Below are 26,639 nucleotides of genomic sequence, written 5' to 3' on the forward strand. Positions count from 1 at the left end.
CTGGGGCCAGAGCTCTGGGAAGGCCTCCCTGGTCCCGAGGTCCCTCCCCGCTCCAGCATCCCTGGATTGTGGTGGCCTTGAAGCACCTCAAGGAGCCCAGGACCCTGGCTGGCCTTCAAAGGCCCACCTCTAGAACAAGAAGAGATGATGACTCTGCCACTCACCCCTGCCCCCAGATCTGGGGAAAGTGAGGCACAGCTAGGGGGACCAGGGGGCTTTCAGGCTTGGGGTGGACCCCAGAAAAGTGAATGTAGTTGCTGCATTTCCATGAGAGTGGGTGATTCTTTTCCTGGACTGACAGACTTTTGATGTAGTCCTGAAGCAGATGTCTGAGTCTTGACGCCCTCTTTGCGCCACAGTGGTCGGGTGATAAGACAGGTTGCTGCCTTCAAATGTTTCTGTCCTATCTGTTTGGAAGTCTGAGGCCTGGCAGCCTCCGGTAGCCTGCTGTATTTTCTCTGGTCTTTTTCTTTCTTCCATCCAAGACCAGAAAGGAGACAGCAGCAAGCTTCCCTGGATTGTTCTGAAGGTGGCCTTCAGAAAGGCTCCCATCTCAACAGGGAGGGAGAACATGGTGGATGGGGAGGGAGAGGCTGGGTGGTGAGCACTGGAGCAGACCTGAGTGGGGCCTGGGGCCCAACATTGTGGGTGAAGGCACAGAGCCTAGAGCCCCAGGACCCCACCCCTCCCTTGCTGTGCTCCTCATGCTCATGCTAGTTACCTCCTTGAAGCAGGTCCAGCACCTGCAGAAGCACAGGTGGGCGCAGGGGTGGATCCTGATCATCACCTTCCCAGTCTTCTTGGCCTTGGCTGTATAGAAAAGCCGGCCCCGCATGGCATGGCGCCTGCCAGCGTGGGCAATGGGAGAAGGATCTGTAGGTCAGGGGCCAGCAGAGTCCCATCCTCCTCTTTTACCCCACCCCGGACCCTGAAAGGCCCCAATGAGGTCTCACCTCTGATCGTCCAAGTCAATCAGGTTCCTGACGTCATAGCAGAAGTGGACTCTGGTCACGACACTGCCTGGATAGGCCTCGCTGTAGCCACAGACATGAGTGCTGAGTCAGCCCGTGAGGTGGGGAATGTGCTGCCCCCACCCCCTGTCCAGCATGTCAGCCCTCGGGGCTGGGTGGCTCAGCTGCCTGGTGTCCCTGGATGGGAGACTCCATCTCTGCTCCTAAAGCTGAACCTCAGGGTTTGAACCCTGGTGATCTGAGAGCCGCCAAATCCTTCCTACACAACTCAGAACAGGGCCAAATGGCGGAGCTCTGCCCACTGGGGAACCCAGGAGGAGAGAGCTGTTCACAAAGAGATAATTAGCCCATGAACGATGTCCTTGGGGCTAGGAACTTGGGGTCATAAAGGATGTCTCCAGATGATGTGTTCTAAATAGCCGTGATCCAAGGTTCCCTGTGCTCAGTAGTTGGAGCAGCAGAGGTAAGGAAAACTCTCATTGCTCATATCACACCCATGCCACACAGGAAGTCCCTGACTTCAGAAACCCTGCCCATTCTGAAAAGCTGATTCTGAGCTGAGTCTAGAGAGAGCCACCCCCAGAGTGTCCCAGTCCCACCATCCTGCACCAACTCAGTACCCACTTGAGGACCCACATGGGGTTACGAGGAGGAAGCAATCCATGCCTCAGCCCACCCGACTCACTTACTGAAAATGCTTAATGATGATTTCTGGGTCTTCAACGTCCGTGGGCACATAGGTGATCATTAGTGTCCTTGTGACCTGCGTGGGAAGAAGCAAACGAGAGAGAAGACTGTGCTTGCATAGGAATTCCAGGTATCGCAGTCTTCTGGTGGCCCAGTTTCTTGGGAGCAGGCCTTGTGCTCACAGCAGGCTGCTGATCCAGTGCCTCCTTGCTGAGAAAGCCAAGAAAGCCAAAGCCAAGCTGGGCCACTGTGGGCCAAAGAAGTGCCTGAGCCAGGTCGCTCTGAGCTTCTGTTTTCCTCAGTGCCCAGCTGTCGGTGCCCCACCACAGACCGCTGTGGTCAAGGGAGGAAGGGCTGGAAGGCTGCCGTCAGGCTGGGGTGGAGGGTCAGAGCTCCATGATTGGAAAGAGATGCCCGAGCGACCCCACAGTGATTTCTGGTCTCCCGCAGCTTCCACTGTTCCAGCGTAAAGCCACACATCGCCAGGGAAATCCCTCATGTGAGACTGGGTGGGGAAGTTGGGAAATAAACGAGAGTCTGGGGAGAGAATGGGGAAGCTTCCCCCAAACTTCACATTTTATTCTGTGAATGGGAACTATCTTCCTGGGCCCTCATCTTTAAGATGACAGTCTAGTAAATTGCACTGCAAGAATCAGGGGTCTTGAAAAGGCTTCTGGTGACGATAAGGAAAGCTGAAGTGGCAGAGGACAGACTGGTCAAGGGTGACCAAGCCTCCATGTCTGGCAGGCCGAAGCATTCGGGGTCACTTTTCAGGGGATGTGGATTTGCACTCTGGGGTGGGTTCAAGTGAATCAGGCCTTTTGAATGGATGGTCTGGAAGGAGCTGATTCCACACGCTGAAACTTTGAAAGGCTGAGGACAGGGGCTAGGACGCTCATCCTCACTGTTGCCCATCCCCACTGGAGCATGGGTGCTGGTCCGGCTGGTGGCACTGCTGGTGCCTGCCCTTGGCCCCTCAGTGGTCACCTCTGCACACCAAAACCTGCTGCATACTTCAAACACTGTGACTGCTCTTTCCTGGCCTTGGGGGCATGTTCAGCTTTTGTGCAAGCTGAGGAGCTAAAGCCTCCAAGTGCAGCCCTGCATGAATGGTGGACAGGGAGTTGGTGGAAAAATACCTCCGATTGCTCACCTCCAGGAAGATTCTGGGGCATGCGTTCTACACCAACCCCCGGAGTTCCTGGGTCATGAAGCTCCAGTTGCCCACAGTGGTAAGTCATCCATCAACACTCCTTTATTAGTTGTCTTTGCATCCCCCTCCCTTACTGGCCTTTCCTGGGATCACCTCCCATAAATAAGTGCTACACAATCCAAGTGTTAGGGTCTGCTTGGACATCCCCACCCAAACTGAGACAGTGGGGATACATAGGGGGCCTCTGACCTCAGAGAGATTGGAGAAGGGCGAGGCATGGGCCTAGCAGGAGTGGGCAGAGCCAGGTACACTAGGTAGCAGCAGTTCAGCAGGGCCCTGACCACTTAGCACGGAGGCCCCCACTGGCGCATTGGGCCTTGTTAATCCTTTAGTCTGCAGAAGATGGGAAGTCCAAGAGTCCCTGGGGACGGGTGGGACAGCAGAAGGCCAGGGATAGGAGGTACCTGGGCAGCAGCTATTTACCAACCAGTCTGAAAATTTCATTGGGGGTGAGAAGGTGGAGGAGGGTGAGAGGGCGGAGGAGGGCAGAGGAGGGCGAGAGGGCGGAGGAGGGCGGAGGAGGGCGAGAGGGCGGAGGAGGGCGGAGGAGGGCGAGAGGGTGGAGGAGGGTGAGAGGTGGGGGCTAGATGATTGTTACCAGGGCTGAAGGGAGGAAGCTTGGCCCCTGTTTAGGTGAAACCGCACCTCCCACCTGTTACAGTCTCCCTGGACCCTCTGAGGGCTTCTCTGCGGGCTAGAAGGAGTCAGCCCAGTGGGGAGGGGCCCCATCTCCTAGTGGGGAGCAGCTCTGTGGGCTACTTACCTTTTGGCTATTCCTGGGTGAAAACCCCAGGCAGTGATGAGTCATGAACATGAAGTTGGTGATGAAGTAGAAGAAGGACAGCAGGCTGTGCAGCCACAGGAGCTTGCTCCTACAGGCAGGGAGGCAGCAGCAGTGAGGCTAGCCTGCGAGTTCCCAGAGCCCGTTGCATACAGACCCCTGGGCCGCCTCCTACCTTTAGTCTCCTGGGCTCCCCCAACCCATCACAGTCTCCTCAGACCCCCACAACCCATCAGAGTCTCCCCAGATGCCCCCACCCATCACAGTCTCCTGGGGTCACCTCAATCAATCGGTCTCCCCACACCTCCACCCATCACAGTCTCCCGGGACCCTCAGCTGGTCACAGTCACAGACCCCTACAGCCCATCCCAGTCTCCCTGTATCCCCCTGCACCAATGGCAGTGTCCCTGGACACCCCCAGCCACTGCAGTCTCCCTGACACCTCCTCCACGCACACAGCCTCCTCGGGCTCCCTGCTCCCTCCCAACCATCACAGTCTCCTTGGACCACCCCCTCCACAACCCATTGCAGTCTTCCTGGACCCCCGACTGGTCTCAGTCATAGCCTCCTTTGACCTGCCCCCACCAATCGCAGTCTCCTGGGACACCCCCAACCCATCACAGTCTCCCAGGTCTCCCTCCCACCCATCACTCCCTGGACCCTCCCTTCTCACCCATCACAGTCTCCTCAAATGTCTCCCCATCCACTACAGTCTTCTCAGACACCCCCTACCACTGATCACAATCTCCCTGGAACCCCCTCTCCCAGCCCACATGAAGTCTTTCCAGGAACACCTTCCTGGAGGCCAGACACTCAGGTGCCTCGGAAGGGGGCATCGGTGGTGAGAAGGGTCTGGTTCCAGCTCATGGTGGGGATGTCTATTGAGTGCTTACTCTGGGCCAGACCCAGGTGGGACTAAGTACATGGTGTGCATTTTCTCACTAGACTCCACCACGCACGTAGGTATGCATGTGGTTATCTTCACTCCACTCATAGGGAAATGAGGGTGAGAGTGGGTGGCTCAGCAAGGAGGCTATGACTGAGACCAAGGTCACTGTAGCAGCAGTGCTCTGGGAGGTGAGCCCAGAGCTGCTGAAGTACTTAGATTCTTCACTGCTAATACCATCCTGCCAGCTGCTGCGGCTCAGGCCCCCGTGCTGTGCAGCAGACCAAGTGAGGAAAGGCCGGGATTACCTGCAGGCCTCGGGGGAGGAAGGCCAGAAGGTCTGCAGCACCTCCCCTGGGGTAAGGGAGTGGTGGCTCCTGGGCCACGTTTGCCATCCCTGCTTTCAACTCACATGATGCCATCTCAAAGCATCTGGCTAGGATTGCTGCTCAGAAATAGGGCCCACCTTACTCTGTGTGGTTAGAGGAGAGAAAGGCCACCTTGTTTCAAAATATCCCCAATGCCTGGCACCTCACACGCCATTGCCATCTGCTAGATGCCTCCACCCTCCATTTCCACAGAGGGGCAAGTCTACGTGGTCTGTACAGAACGCTCCAGCTCTCTGCCAGAATGGATTCGTGGAGACTGATGGCTTTTTGCTGCTCTACTAGAATTTGCTTTTTGTTGGGAAGATGTGGGTACCTCTGGCCAGCAACGGGCCTCAGGAAGGAGCCGATATCCCTGCTCTGGTTGGCAACCCCAGGGGAGGATGTGGTAAAAGGAGAGGTGAGGGGATGCCATAGCCCCTTTCTGCTCATTTCAGAGTTTGGGTTAAGCCATTCTGCTCCAAGGTGTATTGCAGAGGTGCAGGGGCAGAGGGATGGGGCGGGGCAGGGAGGTGAGGTGAGGCAGGGGTGTGTGAACCCCATTCACACTTGCTGCAACTACTTCTGCAGCTTTGTCAGGAATCAGCCAAGCCCAGCCTAGACACCTAGGGGGCTGTGGCATGGACCAGTTGGGCCACGTTTGGCTCAGGGCAAATTAATATGGCCACTAGTTGGGTTGGCTGATGTTGAAACTCACAGGTTCTCGGCCTGTGAGGGGAAGGAGCTTAGAGAGCACGTCCAACGGCATTTCCCCAACAGTGGACATGGATCAGGCTAAAGCTCACGTTGGGGGTACACTGCTTCAGACCCACGCCAGTTAGTGGCAGAGGTGGGCGTGAGTCGGCTGTGAGACTCTAAGGCAGACGGTCAGGCCCATGATTCACTCAGGTATATGATGGCTGACCGGAACGTATTGGTGGCAGAAAAACAATCTTCAGTCTCTTTCAGGACACGGTTTCTGCCTCTTGGGATCTGGGCACACTAAGCAAATAGGACCATTTCTCCAGGTCTTCATGAGTGGCCAGTTTGGACAGCTCTACTCATGACAGAGGAGGACACAGGGCACCAGGAGTCCTGCCCCACCAAGAGGATGCAGCTTCTGGCATCTCACTCCGGACCCAGTTCCCAGGGAAACCAGACTTTTCTTATCAGCAAAACGGTGCCCAGGTTGCAAACTGACATGTTAGACCTCCTCTCCCCATCGACACCCCCAGCCAACAGAATGGGAGGTTAAAATCAGGTACCTACTCTGTGGAGACATTGACAATGGTGGTCCGAGCAAAGTGACTGCTCCAGTCTGGAAGAGAAAGAAGCTGCTGACCTTGAGCCTGGCTCCTCCGTTGCTGTGGCGCGCCAGATTCAAGGTCCCTGGACGAATGCCTGGGGTCTAGAGATGCTTGCCTTTGTCCACTTCTTCCTTCTGGTTCCCCAGAGCATGTCCCCAACTTTTAACAAAAACAGCAGAGGCCTCTATTCCCTGGCATGGCTGATTGGGGAATCTCGGGAGAAAAGTGAGAACACTTTTTTTTTTTTTTTTTTTAGATAGTCTCACTCTGTCACACAGGCTGGAGTGCAATGGTGCAATCTCGGCTCACTGTAGCCTCTGCCCCCTAGGTTCAAACGATTGTCCTGCCTCAGCCTCCTGAGTAGCTGGGACTACGGGCATGTGCCACCACGCTAATTTTTGTATTTTTGGTAGAAATGGGGTTTCACCATGTTGGCCAGGATGGTCTCGATCTCCTGACCTCATGATCCACCCGCCTCGGCCTCCCAAGGTGTTGGGATTACAGGTGTGAGCCACTGCGTCTGGCCAACACTTCTTTGTGTGGTATCTCCAGGGCACGAATGGCGCATAATGGACACCCAGTGAATGCTTGTTGAAGGCACCAGCCATTCAGCCATGAGCAGAATGATGAAATTAGCAACACTATTACCACTGGCAATGTCCAGAAAAGGCAACACTGCCTCATTCACAGGAAATCCTTCTGGCTATGAGTATTAGTTTGACAGTTCAGACACCCCCAGGTTTTGTAAAATGTGTCTAAAAATCCTACATGATATTATCATTGCCAACATACCAGCTGGTAGGATGAGACTCTGGAAAGATAGGACTCAGACATTACTCTGGTAGTGGAATTTGGTGGCATGGACGCTCAGTGTGCTAACCTGAATTAATTAAGATCTAGCTCCAGACAAGGAGAAACAGGTAGAAACCTGAGGAATCAAGGCAGAGCTGGTTGCCGCTGGGGCATTTAAGGTGCTATTCGGCACCATTCCATTTACAGCCTTCATACAGCTCCATTCAGCTTCATGATTCTAAGTGAAATATGAGCGGCTCTTCAATGAGCACCTACTATGTATATCAAGCACTGTGTAGGTATGTGGCATGTTATCTCCCGATCCCTAAGACAGTTGAGGAAACTGAAGTTCAGGAAACTGATTGCCATATACAAGATTAAATAACATGTTAGTGGTTGGGTGCGGTGGCTCATGCCTGTAATCCCAGAACTTTTGGAGGCCAAGGTGGGCAGATCACCAGAGGTCAGGAATTTGAGACCAGCCTGGTCAACATGATGAAACCCTTTCTCTACTAAAAATACAAAAATTAGCCAGGTGTGGGGGTGGGCACCTGTAATCCCAGCTACTTGGGAGGCTGAAGCAGGAGAATCGCTTGAACCCAGGAGGCGGGAGTTGCAGTGAGCCGAGATCCTGCCATTGCACTCCAGCCTGGGTGACAGTAGCGAAATGCTGTCTCAAAAAAAACCAAAATAAAATAAAATAATCTGTTAGCTAGGCAAAAGCATTTTCTGGGAAGCAGATGTGGGCAAACACTGTGGAGCCATGATTTTTCTGTTTTGGAAGCCAAAGTCTCATCCACAATGATGTTATGTCCAAAGGGCTTACCCTGTTCCAATGAGTGGGAGTAGATGCCCTACAAGACAAATTCTGCACGTATGGTGTTATGTCTGGCATAGTGGGTTCAGGGATCTTTGTAGGGGGTCACATGTCATAAAAGGGTCTCTAGGAACAACCAGCCAGAGTGGGGCCATGAATGAACACTCAGTTCCAAATCGAATTAACACTATGAGCTGCTGTGTGCCAGGCCCTGGGTCAAACCTGTAACGAAGGAGGAATCGTCTCCAGTCCCCACGAGAGAAGCAAAGCGTGGCTTGTCCCAGTTCACACAACCACAAACTCCCAGAGGCAGGATTAAAATAGATGTCTAGACCCCCAACCCCAGCCCCATCTGGATTGCCTGGCTGCCCCTTGGGTCCAGCTGCTGCCCCGGGGCCTGCTGAGCTCTGCCTACCCAGAACAGATCCAGTGTAGTTGATGGGCAAGATGATGCCCAGGGAGGGGATGCAGATGATGAGCACAAAGATGATGAGGTGGTACTGGAACGCGAGGTAGATGCGCGCGTCATCCCCACACTTGTTAATCAGATCCTCATCCCTGGAAGAGACACACACAAGGACATGCTTTGGGAACCGGCATGGCTGCCACTTGTTGGGGGGAGGTAGAGGGAAGGGCAGAATATGATCACTCCCCTCCCCAAGTTTTTATTTTGTTTGGAAATATTGCCCTCTATCTCAAAGCCTCTGTTATTCCTGAAGTATATTTTAACTGAATTTCACAGACATATCAAAGATAGAGGCTCTGTTACAGGTATACCCTCAGGAATCCAGAGGCACTCTTGATATAGAGCATTCATTCATCCTTTTTTTACTTCTTCAAACATTCCGAGTGCTTTCGATGGTGCAGGCATCAGACAAAGCACTCGTGATATTGAGAAGCACCCTATTCAGGGAAAAAGGAACACCTGAAACATCACTCCACACTGCCAGATTTGCCAAAATTGGAAAGTTGAAAAACCCTAAGTGTTGGCGAGAATGTGGGGCACTGGGAGCTCTCCTGCTCTCACGGGTGTATACACTGGCCCAGTTACACTAGAGGACAATTGGTATTATCTACTGAAATGGAATACATGCACATTCCGTGACCTAGCGATTCCACTCCTAGGTTTATACCCAAAAGAAATGCATGAATATGTACACAGAGACATGTACAAAAATTTCACAGATACATTACTTGTAACATCCTCAAACTGGAAACAACTTACATGTGTATCAAGGTGAAATGGACACAAGAATTGTGATATATAAATCATGAAATACTAGAGAGCAGTGGTCCCCGACCTTTTTGGCACCAGAGACCAGTTTCGTGGAAGACAATTTTTCCCATGGACTGGGGTGCAGGGTGGTGGTGGGGGAATAATTTTGGGATGAAACTGTTCTACCTCAGATCATCAGGCACTGGTTAGGGTCTCATAAGGAACACACAACCTAGACCCCTTATGCGTGCAGTTCACAAGAGGGTTTGTGAATCTCATGCCACGGCTGACCTGACAGGTGTAATGCTCGCTCACCTCTTGCTGTGTGGCCAGGTTTCTGACAGGTATTGGTCTGTGGCCTGGAGGTTGGGGACCCCACTATACTGCAATAAATATGACCCATAGCTGAACTTCACAAACACAATGCTTAGCAAAAGCCACGAGGCACAAACAACACACACTGTGTGATTTCACATATGAAGTTCAGCTACAGGCAATACTGAGATACAGAGATAGGAGTCAGAATGCTGCTACATTTTGGGAGAATGGAGATGAAGATTGGGGGGAAGGAAGAGAGCTGTCGGGTGTTGGCAATGTTCTACTTGTGGATCAGGGTGGTGGCAGCAGAGGCTTAGCTTTGTGATGACTGAGCTGTACAGTTTTTGGTGTGCGCTTTTCCGTGTGTGTGTTATACTTCAATTTAAACAATTTAAAAGCAACACATGCTCATAGAAACTTTGGAAAATATGAAAGAGAAGTAAATAATTCATCTACAATCTCATTGAACGTAAGACAATGACTAAAAAGCATTTGGGGTTGGGCATGGTGGCTCGCGCCTGTAATCCCAATACTTTGGGAGGCGGAGGCAGGTGGATCACTTAAGCCCAGCCATTTGAGACCAGCCTGGGCAATATGGTGAAACCCCATCACTACTATCTATCTATCTATCTAAATGAGTTGGGTGTGGTAGCGTGTGCCTGTAGTCCCAGCTATTCTGGAGGCTGAGGTAGGAGGATCGCTTGAGCCTCCAAGGTTGAGGCTGCAGTGAGCCAAGTGCATGCCACTGAACTCCAGCCTGGTGACCTGGGGAACAGAGTGAGACCCTGTCTCAAAAAAAAAAAAAAAAAAAAAGCATTTGTAGTTAATGTTTGTTTGTTTGTTTTGAGACAGAGTCTCACTCTATCGCCCAGGCTGGAGTGCAGTGGCACAATCTCGGCTCACTGCAGCCTCTGTCTCCTGGATTCAAGTAATTCTCCTGCCTCAGCCTCCCAGGTAGCTGGGATTACAGGTGTGTGCCACTATGCCCAGCTATATTTTTGTGAGGAGGATCACTTGAGTTCAGGAGTTCAAGACCGGTCTGGCCAATTTGGTGAAACCCTGTCTCTACTAAAAATACAAAAAATTATCCAGGCTTGGTGATGCACACCTGTAATCCCAGCTACTTGGGAGGCTGAGGGAGGAGAATTGCTTGAACCCAGGAGGTGGAGGTTGCAGTGAGCAAGATCATGCCACTGCTCTCCAGCCCAGGAGACAGAGTGAGACTCCAGCTCAAAAAAAGAGAAACATTTATTTTTAAACAATACTACAAAAAGCACACCTTCAAGGTTTTCAGTGTTCCCACTTGAGGAATTATTTAGAGCTCTTGATTTTTTAACTTTGAGCAGCTGAATGTTTCCCTCCCTGGACTTGAGAATGAAATGCCAGGAGGGATAGATGAGAACTTCTGGCGAGCAGGGAAGTGTCCTCTTGCTCTGCCCAAGGGGGTGGTGAGGTCCAGGAGCCTCCAATCAGGTGGAGAGAGCAGAGGCTGAACAGGACTGGATGGCACTGAGAGCACTAGAATTCCCTTCCTGGGTCAGGAATTCCTGCCTCCACCACTAGGCCTGTTTCCTTTCCCCAGCTTTCTTGTAAGTGTCCCGCCCTGACCTTCCAGCCAATCGCCGTTCTTCCCACTTTTTAATTCCCTGTCTCTGCTCTCATTGCATCCCCTCCTCTCACCTCTTTCTGAAGACTTTCTCTCATCTTCAGCATCCTTTTCTCTCTGCATCCACCCACACCTCTTCCCCATAAACTACAACCAGGCTCAAGTGCTTGTTGGTTACTTTGTAATAAAACAACTCCCCAAGCATCCACTCTCTGATCTGTTCCCCAACCTGGCTCCCCTCCAGTTCCTTCCAACAGCTTCACTTCCCTCCTTGCATGCACCTCTGGAAAAAGGCGACCGTCCTTCTCTGCTTCTGTGTCTTGGACATCCTACCCAGGCCTGCTCTCCAAAGAGACCCAACTCACCAAAGTCAATGTCCTCTCCTCAGCCCCTCTTCCACTCCACCTCTGCAGCACTAAGGTTGCTGGGCCGCCCCTCCCTAGGCGGGAGCCTCATCCTGGCCTGGCTTCAGTGATTCCAGTCCCAGAGGATGCCTCTTCCTCCTGCCTCAATCAGGCTTTCCCTTGGGCCGCTTCTGGTCTTGCCTCCTTGGGTGACCCATCTGCTCCCATGACTTCAGCTACAGGCTCCATGCCCCATCTCCCCAGTTGAAATCTCTAGCTCTGACCTTTCTCCTAGGCTTCAATCCTGTTTTTCCAACAGCTCCTTTTCAGCTTGCGTACTTGCCCTGACTACATCTCATCATTTTGTGTTTCCTCCCCCACCTAATGGCATTACTGCCCTCCCCAGAAACCAGACCTCAATTTTCCCCTCTTTCTTAAACAGGCCACAACCTGCTGACTGTAGCCTCATGATCTCCCTCCCATCTTCCCCTACCATTGCTTTCCAGGTCACTGCCCAAGTTCAGGTCACCAGCATCACCCTCCTTAACCACTGGAAGAGCCTCCTTAACGGCTCACCTTGACTTTGGACTTCCTCTAATGCCATTCACCCTCCATACTTCTGCCTACACACATATATCATTCCAAGTTTCCTGCTTGAAAACACTAACTGGCTCCCTACTAGAGCCCAAGATTCTCAGTATGCCAGTCAAGATCCCAGCTGAGGCTGGGTGCGGTGGCTCATGCCTGTAATCCCAGCATTTTGAGAGACTGAGGCAGGTGGATCACCTCAGGTCAGGAGTTCAAGGCCAGCCTGGCCAACATGGGGAAACCCCATCTCTACTAAAAATACAAAAATTAGCTGGGTGTGGTGGCGTGCGCCTATAATCCTAGCTACTAGGGAGGCTGAGGCAGGAGAATCACTTGAACCCTGGAGGCGGAGGTTGCAGTGAGCTGAAATCATGCCACTGCACTCCAGCCTGGGTACAAAACCAAACTCTGTCTCAAAAAAAAAAAAAAAAAAAAAAAAAAAAACAAAAAAAAAAAAAAAAAAAAAAAAAAAAAGAAAAAAGAAAAAAAAATGCCAGCTGATCCTTCTCTAGCCCAATTTTTTACCCTCCCCTGCCACGCTTACCACAAAACCTTGCTTCTAGCCACACCAGATTTAACATGTCTGTGCACACCCTACTCATCTCTGCAACAAACTGGCTCACGCAGTCCTTCACTTCTGATGTGCCCTCCACGTCCCACATCGTGCCTGCTGGAACTCTTCCTGTCCTCCTATGCCCGGCGCAAAACTAGACTTTTCCAGTTGGAATTCATTTCTCTCTTCCCCAAATGCTTTTCGCATAGCAATTATAACCCTCCCACTCTGCATGGTACGAAGGGAGTCTTGTTCACCTTCATTTCTCCGACAGACTGCATGGGTTTGTGTATGGGGACTCTGATTGACTTATCCCTGCTCAGTAAATGCTTTAATCCATCTTCTATGACACTGCTGTCAAGGTGTGCTGTATGCATGGTGCAATGCCCTGCCTTCCTGCTGTCCCAGATGCTGGGTGCCTAACGGAGGGGCCTCTGTGATAGGAGTCTTTGGGCAGGGGTGGGGAGGAAGGATTTAAAGGATGGGCAAGCAGAACAGATGGAGCATATTCAGGGAGAGCCCGTAAGTGTATGGAGTCTGAGGTGGAGGTAGTGCTATGTGCACATGTGCATGTGTGTGCATGTATGTAAAAGTGTGCATGTGTGTATGCCTACCCAGTGGGAACATAGAGTTCTGGAAAGTGTCTGCTCTGCTCAAGTGTCTGGCTGGTAGAAGAACAGATGCTTCTGGTTGGGGAATCAGGAGAAAACAGGTGACTTGGGGTCTGCTTGTTTGCAAAGTGGGGTCTGGCATTCAAAAAACCCAGAAGGTGAGGTGGGCAAGGGCTGCCCCTCTGCTCTCTGGGCACTGAGGCCGAGAGAAGCCTGCTCTTCTGCCCAATGTGTTTGCTTGGGCAGAAGGGTGAACACATGATATACTGAATGATGGTCACAGGAATCAAGTGGATAGCACAAAGAAGGATTTCTTTTTCCTGGTGTGGAGTTCACAGAAGCATGTCTATAAGCATGCGAGTAATGATTCAGCTACTAAAAGTGATCCTTTTAATAGAGGACTCAGTGGTCCTTTTAATAGAGGGCTGAGGCAGAGATAACAGGGGCAGCGGGCTAGGCCCAGCTCCCACTTCACCAACTGTAACCCAGGAAAGCATCATTCACCGGTGCTGGGCCGATGTGGTGGGAGGGTATGGAGCTCAGGCCCTGTCGTCCCGGGTTGGGGGCTGCTTATTTTTCCAGGCGCTTCCACTCCCCCACCCCCACCCCCAAAGCAACAAGGTCATAAGCTGGTAGAGCCCGGGCACTTACTTCATGGTTATGCTGTTGAAGAACCAGGAACAGAAGCCCTGGGGGGGAAGGAGAGAAACTGTGAGAAACCCAGGCCCTGGCCTGCCCTGCCCAGCTCCGCAGGCAGCCAGGTCATTTGAGGGGCCTCCTTCCTGGGAAAAAGAGCCTAAAGGTTCAGTTGGGAACTGATGGTGACTGTGGAGGGAGATGTTCCCCTGGAAATGAGTGGACATCTCTGCCCTCCTCTTACAGGAAATGGGACTTAGAAGGTGGTCTCTGAGCTGGAGGGTGAATGTCTGTTGCTTTCTCTCTGTGCTTCTTTGCTTCCTTCTGGAAACGCCCTTCCCTGGATGCATGTGGTCCAGTGGGCTTCTACTCTTACTCCATCCAGTGGGAGTTTGCCTCCAGTGATTGGTTGGCCAATGGGAACTTTACCCAAGTGGGTCCAATTAAAATTTCCTTAAGGAAGCCAGGCATGGTGGCTTACACTTGTAATCTCAGCAGCTCAAGAGGCTGAGGTAAATGGATCACTTAAGCCCAGGAGTTTGAGTCCAGCCTGGGCAACACAGCAAGATCCCACTTATTAAAATTAAAAAAAAAAATCCCTTAAGGGGATTGATATGGATGTTGCAAGGGAGAAAGTCTCTTTCCCTCTGAATTACTTCACCTCGGTAAACACCATGAAGCCTGGAGTGGTTTGGTGGCATCTTTGATGCCATGTGCAGAGAGCCTGTCTGAGAAAGAAACCAGCTCAGAGGGAAAGGACAAGAGAGGGGGTCCTGGGGGCATTGCTAGACTTCCTGGATCTAGCTATGCCTGAAGCAGGTACTCTTCATGAATTTTCCCACACTTGAGCTGCAAGTTACCCTTTTGATGTAAAACTAGTTTGAGCTTGGTTTCTCCTCTTGCGCCTGAGAGTCCTGTCCTGTTGATACCTTTCTCTTGGGGTCTTGCTGTCTGAAGTTTCTGGGTGGTGGGGAAAGGTAGCCTTGGTCATAGGGAGATTGGACGGGGACTAGAGAGAGTGGTCTTTGGAATGGTGTGTGAGATGGGGCTGAGGCCTGCAACTCTAATAGCTGCCAGCTCTGGTAGCTGGTGAAGTTACCCTGGTGTCTGCTTCCTTCTGGGATCCCAGAGGACTTAGAAAAACCTTCCATGAGGTGACAGCTCTAGACTGCCCCGTTTGGGTCACGTGCACTTCTGTGAACCAGGCAGACCTTTTGATTGATAGTCCTCAGGAACCACATGGATTGGGGAAGGGGTATTCCCAAATGGAAGCAACTGTCAGCCAACCCAACACAGGGAAGGGACTCAGAAGTGGGCTTTATGCCGAGGGGAGCAAAAGACATCTGTTTCTTTTTTACCTGACCTTGCTGCTTCCTTTTGAGAAGGCACAAATGAAACAGAAGTCCCTTGCTCCCTTCGGCATAAGTCCCACTTTCTAAATCCCCCTCCCTGTGTCAGGTTGGCTGATGGTAGCAATGGCCAATTGGCAGGTGTTCATGGCAGACCGTTTCTCCAGCTATGTCCTGGGGAGCTAAATTAAGGTTAAATGTTCAGCTATGAGTCAGAGCAAGGAAGGGAAAAGTGTGGTGGCGGCAGCAGCAGTGGGGAGCATCCCCAGGGAGGGGTCACTTGCCAGGCAGAGCTGGGCCGAGAGAGGTCCTGCCACCCCTCCCTGCACGGAGAGTCTGTCTCCACTGCCCAGCTGGGCAAACAAGGTGCAACTGACTAAGGGAACACGTAGTAGCTTTCTTGATGGCCCCTCACGATCAGGCACCATCGGGGACACACCTTCCTGGGAATGTTTCTGCCCCTTCCACTACAGGGGCACAGGTGTATACTGAAATAGACAGAGGACGGGTCATCAACGAAAGGTCATGAATAGAATCGTGGTCATGAACACCCCGTGTGGATCTCTCCTCTCCTTTCCTCTCTTCTTTCTCTTCCCTCTTTCTCTCATGCGTGTGCGTGCGTGCATGCACACACACACACACACACACATACACACACACATTCCCCTGAGTATACGCTGTCACTCTGAAGACATAAACCATTCAGAAAGCTCAGCAGCTGAACAGCCATGTGAGAGGCAGACACATGGCCACAGTCCCCAGGAGCCAGCTCAGCTGACGTGACAGAGTGACAGCTGTCAATTCACTGCACCTATCTGGGCCTCTGCTACCTGGGGGTAACAATACCTGACCTGACTTGCTCAGGGCAGCATGGTGAGACCCATTTTCTTTACCCATATCACCTGGCCCTGGCTGAGGGCTCCCCATCCTGGCTGGACACTGTGGGGCCATGTCATTGAACTCCCTGTTCCCTGTCTAATTTAATTTACGCCCTCCTCAGTTTGTCCTCCTCACTGCTGCCATAATGATTTATCTTCTTAGGTTTTTTAAAATAAAACCATCCTTTTATCATTGTAACAAGAAAAAAATCAAAAGTGATGTTTCTAAAAATAAACCTGCGAGCCACCTTGCAAGGTAGGTGTTGCTGCCCTCATTCTACCCAGGAAGCCTCCAAGAGATGAAGTCACTTGTCTGAGGCTCCGCACTTTGGAGAGGGCAGATCCTAGCAAGTGAAGGACCCAGTCTCTCGAGGGATGATGATGGGAGGAATGTGGCTCTGCTTACTTCGCACAGCCAAGTACCTACCAGGTGCTAAGTACGTGGCAGGCCGGATTGGATGTGGGGTGCAGTGGGGAGCAAACCCAAGCTCCTGTCACTGTGGGAAACAGACACACAAACTGATCTTGCAGATGAGGGATGATTACAGATAGGGTTAAGAATGTTCAAGAGCTCATGGCTGTAATCCCAGCACTTTGGGAGGCTGAGGCGGGCGGATCACGAGGTCAGGAGTTCAAGATCAGCCTGGCCAAGATGGTGAAACCCTGTCTCTACTAAAAATGCAAAAATTAGATGGGCATGGTGGCACATGCCTATAGTCCCAGCTACTTGGGAGGCTGAGGCAGAAGAATTGTCTGAACCCAGGAGGCGGAGGCTGCAGTGAGCCGAGATTGTGTCACTGCACTCCAGCCTGGGGGACAGAGTGAGACTCCATCTCAAAAAAAAAAATTAGCCAGGTGTGGTGGTGCACACCTGTAATCCCAGCTATTCAGGAGGCTGAGGCAGGAGAATTGCTTGAACCCAGAAGACAGAGGTTGCAGGGAGCCGAGATTGTGCCACTGCACTCCAGCCTGGGCAACAAGAGTGAAACTCTGTGAAACGAAAGAAAAGAAAAGAAAGGAAAGAAAGGAAGGAAGGAAGGAAAAGAGAAGAAAGAAGGAAAGAAGGAAATAAAGAAAGAAAGAAAGAGAAAGAAAGAAAAAAGAAAGAAAGGAAAGAAAAGAAAGAAAGGAAGGAAGAAAGACAGACATGCATTTTCTGTGGGCATATAATAAGATATCTGGACCCAGGAGGGATGGTCAGGGCTCCCTGGGGAAGTGGTGGTTAAGCTGAAATCTCAACAAAAGGTGACTCAGAGAAGGGCCACTGGAGAAGGGGGAGAGGGAAGAGCCTGGGAAAGGGCTGGTGGAGGGAAGCAGGTGGCCCTGTTGAGAAGCTAAAAGGTGGACCCACGTGGCGGGGGTAGGGGGTGGGGAGGAGTAAGAGAGGAAGGACAGGAAGCCACGGACTGAACTACCAGGCCACGGCATGCATCCGCACTTGATTCCACAAGCCCCAGGAAGACAGTGAAGGTCTGCAGCAGAATGCATGTCCGAGGCATGGGAATCTCTCTGGATGCAGGTGGAAAATGGATAAGGGTCTGAGAGTGTGGACCTAAAGGGATCAGTCAGAGCTACTGCGGTTGTCCAGGCAAGAGGCTGATGGAGGCCTGGACCAGGAGATGGGAGGAGGGATGGAGAGAAGAAAGCTGGGAAGGTAAAAGCCACACAACATGGAGACACATTGGCCATGCCCGGGAGCCTGGGTAACAGTGAGAGGAAGCCCTGGGGAGGATGGTGAGAGCTCCGAGACCAAGGTCATAGGAACACATGGATGTGGTGGGATATCACGAAATACTTTGGATAAATGGAACCCCAAATGCCTTTACGATATCCATGTGGAGATATCTTGAAGGCCATTGGGTAAATGAGGCTGGAGCCCAGCGAGAGGATTAGCTGGGGACAGGAATTTAGCAGTATCTGTGTAGTATTTAGCAGTATCCCTTGCAAAAGACTTTAGTAGTATCCATGGCAAAGGAAGTTGTGAGTGTGGGCGTCATTGCCCAGGAGTCAGGGCCAGGGGAAGGGTATGGGATCAGCTGGTTGGGGGAACTCCTGGCATGGAGAAGAAGCCTGCAGAAGACACAGAGGAGGGGCAGACAGAGTAGAAGGAAAACCCAGAGAATGTGACGCCACCAGTGCAACAGAGAGCGCTGTGCAAGAGAGAAACAAGGTCTGCAGGGTCGGACGCTTCTGAGAATGCAGCCAACATGTGAACTGAGGAAAGTCCATTGGATTTAGTGGCAGGGGCTAGGTTGTCTGGGTGGAGTGATGGAGCCCACATTCGAAGAGGCTGAGGCGTGAGTGGGAGGCGAGGTGCGAGTAGGAAGCGAGGCGTGGGAGGGGAGGCTGGGCGTGAGTGGGAGGGATGAGTGGAAGGCAGGGGATGTGTTGGAGGGGAGGCATGAGTGGGTGGGGAGGCAGGGTGTGAGCCGGAGGTGGGACGTGAGCGGGAGAGGAGGCGTGAGTGGGAGGCGAGGAAGTAACAGTGGCATGGGCCACTGTCAGGAGTTCAGCTGTGGGGGGAGGGGGCGAGGAGGCCGTTCTCAGGGCTCGCTCTCTCACAGCATTCGTGGCCCTGCTGAAATGTCACCACTGCCCACGACCATCCCTGATTCCCCCTGTGCCGCACCCACCCCACCCCCCCGCCGGCGTTCTCCACCAGGCCTTATTGCCAGTCTACACGTCTGTCTGGTCACCTCTCCTGCCCGGGAAGACAGCGCCACAAGGCAGGACTTGGTCCCTAGCTTCCAGACCAGCGGCTGGCACACAGCAGGTGCTTCCCAACAAGTGGCTGAAGTCGGGTAGAGGGCTGGCCTTCTCCAGGAAACAGGAGGAAGTAGCTGACTGGGCTCCACTAAACAGGGCTGGGAAGCCTGAGGCTGAGGGACTCCCTGACGGATGACTAGAATCTTCTACATGAAATAGGAGGTGAGGCCTTGACTCCAAGTGAGGGGCGGGGATGTGGGCAAGACGGGACTGTGAGAAGGGCTGGAGATTTGAGCAGAGAAGAGAAATTAATGTTAAAAATCTCTCAAGGTCTCTTAATTAGTTAACACTCACTTGGCACCCTGGTAGTAGGTATGGTCAATATCTCCATCTTTCAGGTGGAGAAACTGAGTCTTGGGGAGGCCGAGGAATTTGCTCAAGGTCACACTGCTGGAGTGGTTGAGTCTGGCTCATTGCAAAGCTTTGCTTCTCCCTGTGCACACCACACCCACCTGCCCAGTGCTGGGAGTCCCACCGCCCACACAGCTCCCAACACTCACCTTGTCTCTGCGTTCCATCTCCAAGGAAGTCTCCGAGGGAGATGTCTTCTCGCTCTGCTCCCCATAAATCAGCGAGGTCAGGCTGCCAGCCAGGGAAGGGGCAGGGAGGTAGGAAGGGAGAGAAAGGTCTCAGCTGCCTGCCCTGCTTCCTCTCTACTGCCTGGCTGAGGGCTGCCCTCTGCTCTGCCCGGGGCAGGTGTGCCTCAGTTCATTTGCAGAGCACACAGCTCTGGGCATAGACGGCAGTCGCCCCTGTGCCAGGTGCACCAGGCATGCTGGGAGTCCAGCCACGTGATCCAGAAAGTCTAAGGCCAGAGAAGAACATGCCCTTACGCCCAGGGATGGCTGCCCTCCAAGTTCCCTTCCTGCAGGGAGGGCAGAGCAGGGGCACAGGCCAGCGATGAGATGCCACCTGCTGGCAAGACACCTGCTGCAGCTCGGGCACTGGGTGGAGCTGCGTCCTGGCCTTGGCAGCAGGTTCTCCCCAAGGGGGCAACAGCTCACCCACCCAGACCCCTCCTCACCTGTCATTGTGTATCAGCAGAGCCAGGCGCCCGTAGTCCCATGCAGCTTTCCGGAGGAAGGAGTAAATCAGGAGGACGAGCTACAGGCCAGGAAAAGCAATGTGGGGTGGGAGAGTTCAGGGATCCCTTCCCCTTGGCTGGCCCCCTGCATTCCCTTGGGGGAGACCCTGTCCCTGAGGTCCCCAGGGAGCTCCTCCACTAGAAGGTGAACTCTGCTGGAGTAGGGGCCATTTCTTTCAACTCCAGGTTTCCAGCAGCGCCCAGCAGGTTCTGGGCAGAGTGCATGCTCAGAGTTTGTTGAATGAAGGAGCTGCCGGCATGTGCAGATCTATGGGACCAGAATGTGCCTTGAAGATCTCAGCAATGAGGAAGAGAAAGGAGGCCAGGTGGACCTTTGGACAATGACGCATGGAAGAGAATCGCAGAATTCTGCCTGTTTCTCCAGGCTCTTCTCTCCGAAGCCCACCTACCAGGGCCACCCTGGGCAAGGCTGACATGCAGGCAGTTCCCATCATTGTGGCTGTTGTCCATTTGGACAACTGGGTCCTCCACTGTGTCACCTGGGAAAGTCTGACCCTGTCTGAGGCTTTACTGTGTGTCTCCTGCAGCACCCAGGACTCACCAGCCACAAGGCGAGGTTCAGGCACAGCACAGTGGGGACGCCCCCGAAGGGCTGCCCTTGGAGAACGGTGCTCCGAGACTGGAAGCATTCATCCACTGTCATGTTCTTTAACTTTACCTCTCCACTCAGGTTGAGTGGTGAGGCAGACATCCTGGGAGGCTCCCTGGGGAACAGAGGGTGTCCAGGTCAGACACAAAGACTTGCACTTTGCAAAACACAGAAGCCTGCTGGGGAGTAGTGGGATGGCCACTTCAGACCCAGACAAGAGGGTCAGCCCACAAGATGGCACACAGCCCTGTTCTGCAAGAGAACAGCTGCCCTAGCCCAGGGCCGGTGTGACAGGCTGGCTCCGGCTTCCTGGGAGAGTTCTTACTCTGTATCACTGGATCCCTGGAACGAGAGCTGTAAAATGCACATCCAAACAGGCCTTTCCAGTTCTACCTTGGGAAGTTTCTCTTGTATATATACATGGACAAATCTCACAAAGGTGGGTCAGACCCAGCGTGGAAATGTTCAGGTTGGAAGTCAAAGCTCCCTGTGTTCACAGAACGCCCATGCAGATGGGGCTCCCTGACAACCATCTCTGCATTCAACAGTTCTGTGATCCAGTCACCCTCCAGCCATGGTAAGGGGCAAAGCTTCTAGGGAATGCAGTGCCTGGCACTTGCAGTGACTCAAGAAAGGTCCCTGTCTTTTTTTTTTTTTTTAACTTCTGTGGGTACGTAGTAGGTGTGTGTATTTATGGGGTACCTGAGATGTTTTGGTACAGGCAGGCGATGTGTAATACCCACATCAGGATAAATGAGGTATCCATCCTTTCAAGCATTTATCCTTTGTGTTACAAACAATCCAATTACACTCTTTTGGTTGTTTTAAAATATACAATTAAATTGTCTTTGACTACAGTCACCCTGTTGTGCTAGTAAATACCAGATCTTATTCATTCTGTTTTTCTTTTTTTTTTTTTTTTTTTTTTTGAGACGGAGTTTCACTCATGTTACCCAGGCTGGAGTGCAATGGCGCGATCTCGGCTCACCGCAACCTCCGCCTCCTGGGTTCAGGCAATTCTCCTGCCTCAGCCTCCTGAGTAGCCAGGATTACAGGCACGCACCACCATGCCCAGCTAATTTTTTGTATTTTTAGTAGAGACGGGGTTTCACCATGTTGACCAGGATGGTCTCGATCTCTTGACCTTGTGATCCACCCGCCTCGGCCTCCCAAAGTGCTGGGATTACAGGCTTGAGCCACCGCGCCCGGCGTTCATTCTGTTTTTCTGTACATATTACCCATTCCCACTCCCCACCACCCTCATACCCTTCTCAGCCTCTGGCAACCAGCTTCTGCCATCTCCGTGAGTTCAATTGTTTTAGTTTTTAGCTCCCACAAATAACTGGGAATAGGTGAAGTTTGTTATTTCTGTGCCTGGCTTAGAAAGGTCTCTGTCTTCCAGCATTTGAACTAGGGAGACCAGCACCTACCCAGGGACCAGAGCCAACTCCGTGAGCCTGAACACTTTAGTAAGACACCAATGCAGAGCCTTCCATCCCTGGCATCACACTCCTCAGGCGCGGGTAAGGGTGGGAAGGGTGGGTGAAAATGGAAGGTGTCTGGTAGCTGCTTGAACTTATCTGCAAGGTTGTTCTTCTCTCAAAAGATCACTTATTTTGGCTTCAGACCTCACCCCTACCTGGAAACTCTTTATTTCCATTCAAGAAAAGTAGACTCATTTATCCATTCATTGATGTATTCAAATATTTGGTGAGCACCTGCTGTGCGCTAGACAAATGCACCAGTGAACAAGATAAATAAAAATCTCTCCCTTGTGGGATTCTACGGGGTAGACAAAGAGGAGGGATGAGGATGAGGTTAGAATTGTAAAGCAGTGATCAGGGAAGGCCTCGCTGAGAGAGTGACATTTGAGCAAGGACTTGAGGAGGGAGAGTGAAGCATGCAACTGTAGGGGAAAGAGCTCTTTAAGTGGAGGAGAGGCCCTGGGCTTTGAGCTTGACCAGAGAGTTGGGGAGGTAACGAGACCAGTGAGGCTGCACAGGGCAGGGCGAGGGGCATGGGGAGTGAGCCAAGGAGTGAATTAAAATGACTTTTTATTTTTTTTTAAGAGAGAGACAGAGCCTTGCTCTATCACCCAGGCTGGAGTGCGGTGGCATGATCATAGCTCACTGTAGCCTCCAATTCCTGGGCTCAAGCAATCTTCAAGAGTCGCTGGGACTACAGGTGCATGCCACCACACCAGGCTAGTTTGTAACATTTTGTGATAGACACAAGGGTCTCACTATGTTCCCAGGCTGGTCTCAAACGCCTGACCTCAAGTGATTCTCCTGCCTTTGCCTCCTAAAGTGCTGGGATTACAGGTGTGAGCCACTACACCTGGCCTACAATTCCTTGTTTTAATGAGATCTCTTTGATCCCCATATGGAGACTAAATGGGGGAGCAGGAGGGGTGAACAAGCAGAGAAGTAGATGCAGAGAGCTCAGCCAGGTCCAGGCAGGAGAGAACGGTAGCCTGGACGGGGATGGGGGCAGTGGAGGTGGGAGACGTGCTCAGATTTTGGAAATATTCTGAATGTGGAGCCAACAAGATTCACCAGCGGGTTAGATGGGGGATGCAACAGAGGGAGAGGAGTCAGGGATGATTCTCAGGTTTTTGGCCTGAGCCGCTGGAAGACAGAGTTGCTGTTATGGAACGGGAGAGGCAGAAAGTGCAGGCTGGACACGGACAGTGCTGGTGGGAGGGGGAGGGCAAGCAGGGGTACAACCAGGAGTTGAGTTTGGGGCACGCTAAGTGGAGATGGGGAGCAGGGAGTTGGACAGGTGAGTCTGCAGTTTAGAAGAGAGGCTGGAGACGTAAGTGTGAGGCAGATGCCACCAGCATGGCAACAGCTCTTGGCAAAGCCCTGAATCACAGAAGAGAATGTGGTGAGAGAGGAGAGATCCAGGCTGGGAGCCTCAGGGCCCTCCAATATCTACAAGACAGGGGAGGAAGGAACAGAGGAGGAGGCTGAGAAGCAGCAGCCAGTGAGGAAGGAGGAAAAGAAGGAGAGGGTGGTGGCCTGGACTGAATGAAGACAATGTTTACATGAGGAGGGAGGAACCGGTGTTGATGTGATCAAGTAAGATGGCAACCTGCCAGCCTCCCTGCCTTCCTGCCTTCCTTCTTTCCTTCTTTCCTTCCTTCCTCCCTCCCTCCCTCCCTCCCTCCTCCCTCCTTCCTTCCTTTCCTTCCTTCCTTCCGTCCAGTAAGATGACAACTGAGAACGCGCCACGGTTTGTCTTTCTTTCTTTGTTTAAATTGAGACAGGGTCTCACTATGTTGCCCAGACTGGTCTTGAACTCCTCTTCCTCCACCTCCAAAAGTGCTGAGAGCATAGGCACGAGCCACCGGGCCCGGCCAAATGAGCCATGGTTTACGCCATGTGCAGGTGGCCACACTGGAATAGGTTCCAGACAGAATGACAGGAGAGGACTTGGAATGAGTGGCAAAAACAACTCTCTGGAAGAGTAATTGGAGGTGAATGTGGTTAAGATGGGAGAAATAACACATATAGTGGTGGGAATGATTCAGTGGAAGAAGTAGGAGGAGGGGGAATTGCTGGAGCAATGTGAGACGGCAGGAGTGCTCAGGTGGAGGTGTTTGCTGGGAGCTAGGCTGTTGGCTCAGGAGTGGGACGGAAAGGCAGCACGCATGCCCAGGTGCTGGCTGGTCCCGGGTGTGGCGGTGGGAGCCGGCGAGTGTTCTGTCCTTACTGCTTCCAGTTTCTTTTTCTTTTTTTTTTTCGAGACAGAGTCTCACTCTGTCACTCAGGCTGGAGTGCAGTGGCACAATCTCTGCTCACTGCAACCTCTGCCTCTGGGGTTCAAGTAATTCTGCTACCTCAGCCTCCTGGGTAGCTGGGACTACAGGCACCCACCACCACACTTGGCTAATTTTTGTATTTTTAGTAGAGATGGGTTTCGCCATGTTGGCCAGGCTAGTCTTGAACTCCTGACCTCCGGTGACCCACCCACCTCTACCTCCCAAAGTGCTGGGATTACAGGCATGAGCCCCCACACCCAGCCTTGCTTCTAGTTTCTCAGTAAAAAAAGAAATGAGGTCTCAGTGGAGTGTGAAGTGCTGGTAGTGGGCAGATGTTGGATGTTTGAGGACAGGAAGAAAGGTCGAAATAGAGGTCTAGGGGAATGAGAGAGGATGGATTAGCGAAATGGAGTAGGACAGCCAGGCAGCAGTGGGGCCCGCGGAGGCTTACGATCTTGAATTGACGAGCGCAGCCAGGCTTGCTGTGCTGTATTCACCTGGATGGTCACAGGCGTGGAAGACTTAGTTGGGGTAGAGGCTTCCCCAAGCAAGCATGAGCATAAGACAAGAGGGTTGAGGGTGCAGCAGGTGAATAATTCTAATGATTGGCCATGGAATTTGAGTCAGGAGAGAAATGAGTTGCAAGATGGGTGAGGAACAGGGAAAGGTACTGGAATTCCAAGGGGAGGTGGAAGAATTGTGGATGACTAGTAGGTGTAGCGCAGAGGGAGTGGCACGAGGAAAGTGGGATGCCTGGTGCTGAGATGACAGAGATTGCAGCTGATGGTGGTGATCGGGTCTAGGGCATGACTGTGGGAGTGCGCAGCTGAGTGTTAGAAGGATCATCTTTGTGGAGATGTAAACCTTGACATCAGCGAGAATGGAGACAGGAAAGGCACTGGGGAGACAGTGAGGTGGGAAGGGAAGAGTGGCCTGGGGGGCTCCTCGATGACTAACAAAGACAGGCAGCAAGATATCTAGGCTGACACCTGTGGTCCGAGAAAGCAGGGAGGAAGAGCCTCAACGTTGCCAAGAGGAACAAGAAAGATGTGTCTCCATCCCCAGGCCAGTGGTGTTGGGGGAGAAGCAGGAGCCACCTTCTATGAGGGTGGAAAGGGAAGCTGGGCTGGGGAGTCTCCCAGCAGGAAGGTGGGGGAACGAGGGGCTGGGGATGCTTCTGGCCATTGTGGGCTCCATGACACAGAGTCTAACCTCCAACGCTCGCTCATCACTCACTGGGTGACCTTTAGCAAGGTGCTTATGGTCTCCATGCCTCACTTTACTCCTCTGTAAAGTGGAAATGGCAACAGCCATTAGTACCCGCTTCACAGGGCTGTTCAGAGGAGTGAGTGAGCTAGGATGTGTCAGTCTTGCAGAACAATGCCTGGAGCACGGGGAGCATCCATAAATATGTGCAAAATGAAGAGTGGAGATCCAGGGGGTGCCATGGAAAGGTTCCAGGAGTTGGGGGGGCTGGGAGATTGGGATGGAGAAGGAATAAAGGTAAAGGGACTGAAGCAGGGGATGGGAGGTAGCCTGGGAGTCTGGGCTTTTGAGCTCACTCACAGAACCCATGAGGGAGGACCTGAGAGTAGTCCTGGAAAAGGAAGGGGTGCACAAAACTCCTCCCACTCCCATCCTCTATATTAGCATCTAGCAGGATCTGGAAGTCTCTTGCCTGTCTTTCTCAGTTTCCCTAATTCCTGCTCCATCGAACTCTGCCTAGGCTACCCATGGTTTTCCTATGTCTACCCCAGGTGGCTGATTCACTCACTCACTAACACGTTTAGCCAAATGCAAACTCATAATAGTTTACATCGAACACAGTACACTTTAACCGCACACCTTCTGCCGGAGCATCAGAGCAGCAGCCAACGGCATTTCTAAGGTCTCTTGGAGGAAGGAGCTGGCACCTGAGCTACCTCAAGCTCTAGGTCAGCTACGGCAGGAGGTTGCAGTTCTGCTGGTGGTCACTGGGAGGAGCCCGCGCTAAGGAAGAGGGCAGGGGAAGGTGTAGGAAGGCGATCCTGCAGGTGAAGAGGCCCGGGGAGACTTTTCCCACCTGAGTCGCTTCTCCAGTGAAGGTCCACGTCAGGCCTGGAGGCTCCGCTCAGCTACGGGGTTGCTGCAAAAGAACAAATGCGGTGGAGAGACCACAAGACTTACAGACCCAGGAGCTCTCTTGCCGGCAGCACACTCCTTCAGGGCCCCTTTGGTCATCTTTAGGCTCAAATTTACGTCCTTTACCAGAGGTCTGTTTTGCAAATCGTTTCTCCTGATCTGTTGCTTTTCATTTTCTTGATGGTGTCTTTTGAAGTGCAAAACCTTTGAATTTTGACAAAGTGACCTCCAAGCTGAGATGTGAAGGGGGTGTAGGAGTTAGTCCTGTGCAATGGGAAAGTGTGGGTAGAGGCACTATATTGGCAAAGACATAGAGGGAAGACTGAACATAATGTTTTGAGGAAGTGAAAATGAATGGCAGTGGCTACAGTGTAGAA

The 26,639-nt window shown here is 52.3% G+C and overlaps 1 protein-coding gene across 10 annotated transcripts in view; it reads right to left on the bottom strand.

Annotated features, from left to right (window-relative positions):
- Positions 1 to 26,639, bottom strand: part of TMEM63C (transmembrane protein 63C) — a 79,707-nt gene that overhangs the window by 20,743 nt on the left and 32,325 nt on the right. For 4 of the 10 annotated variants that reach the window (XM_037738502.1, XM_017528558.2, XM_017528557.2 and 1 more), the window contains 11 exons: positions 26,204 to 26,266; positions 20,331 to 20,493; positions 19,709 to 19,788; positions 19,185 to 19,266; positions 13,707 to 13,744; positions 8,235 to 8,377; positions 6,173 to 6,221; positions 3,635 to 3,743; positions 1,661 to 1,734; positions 954 to 1,034; positions 722 to 845 (listed from right to left, as the gene is read on the bottom strand). In XM_037738502.1, the coding sequence (XP_037594430.1) occupies positions 722 to 845; positions 954 to 1,034; positions 1,661 to 1,734; positions 3,635 to 3,743; positions 6,173 to 6,221; positions 8,235 to 8,377; positions 13,707 to 13,744; positions 19,185 to 19,266; positions 19,709 to 19,788; positions 20,331 to 20,480 (930 nt within the window). In that variant the 5' untranslated portion in view covers positions 20,481 to 20,493; positions 26,204 to 26,266. The other 6 variants (XM_037738499.1, XM_037738500.1, XM_037738501.1 and 3 more) reach the window with 4 other exon arrangements.

The sequence above is a fragment of the Cebus imitator genome, unplaced genomic scaffold, assembly GCF_001604975.1.
Source record: "Cebus imitator isolate Cc_AM_T3 unplaced genomic scaffold, Cebus_imitator-1.0 Scaffold54, whole genome shotgun sequence".
NCBI classification, from domain to species: domain Eukaryota; kingdom Metazoa; phylum Chordata; class Mammalia; order Primates; family Cebidae; genus Cebus; species Cebus imitator.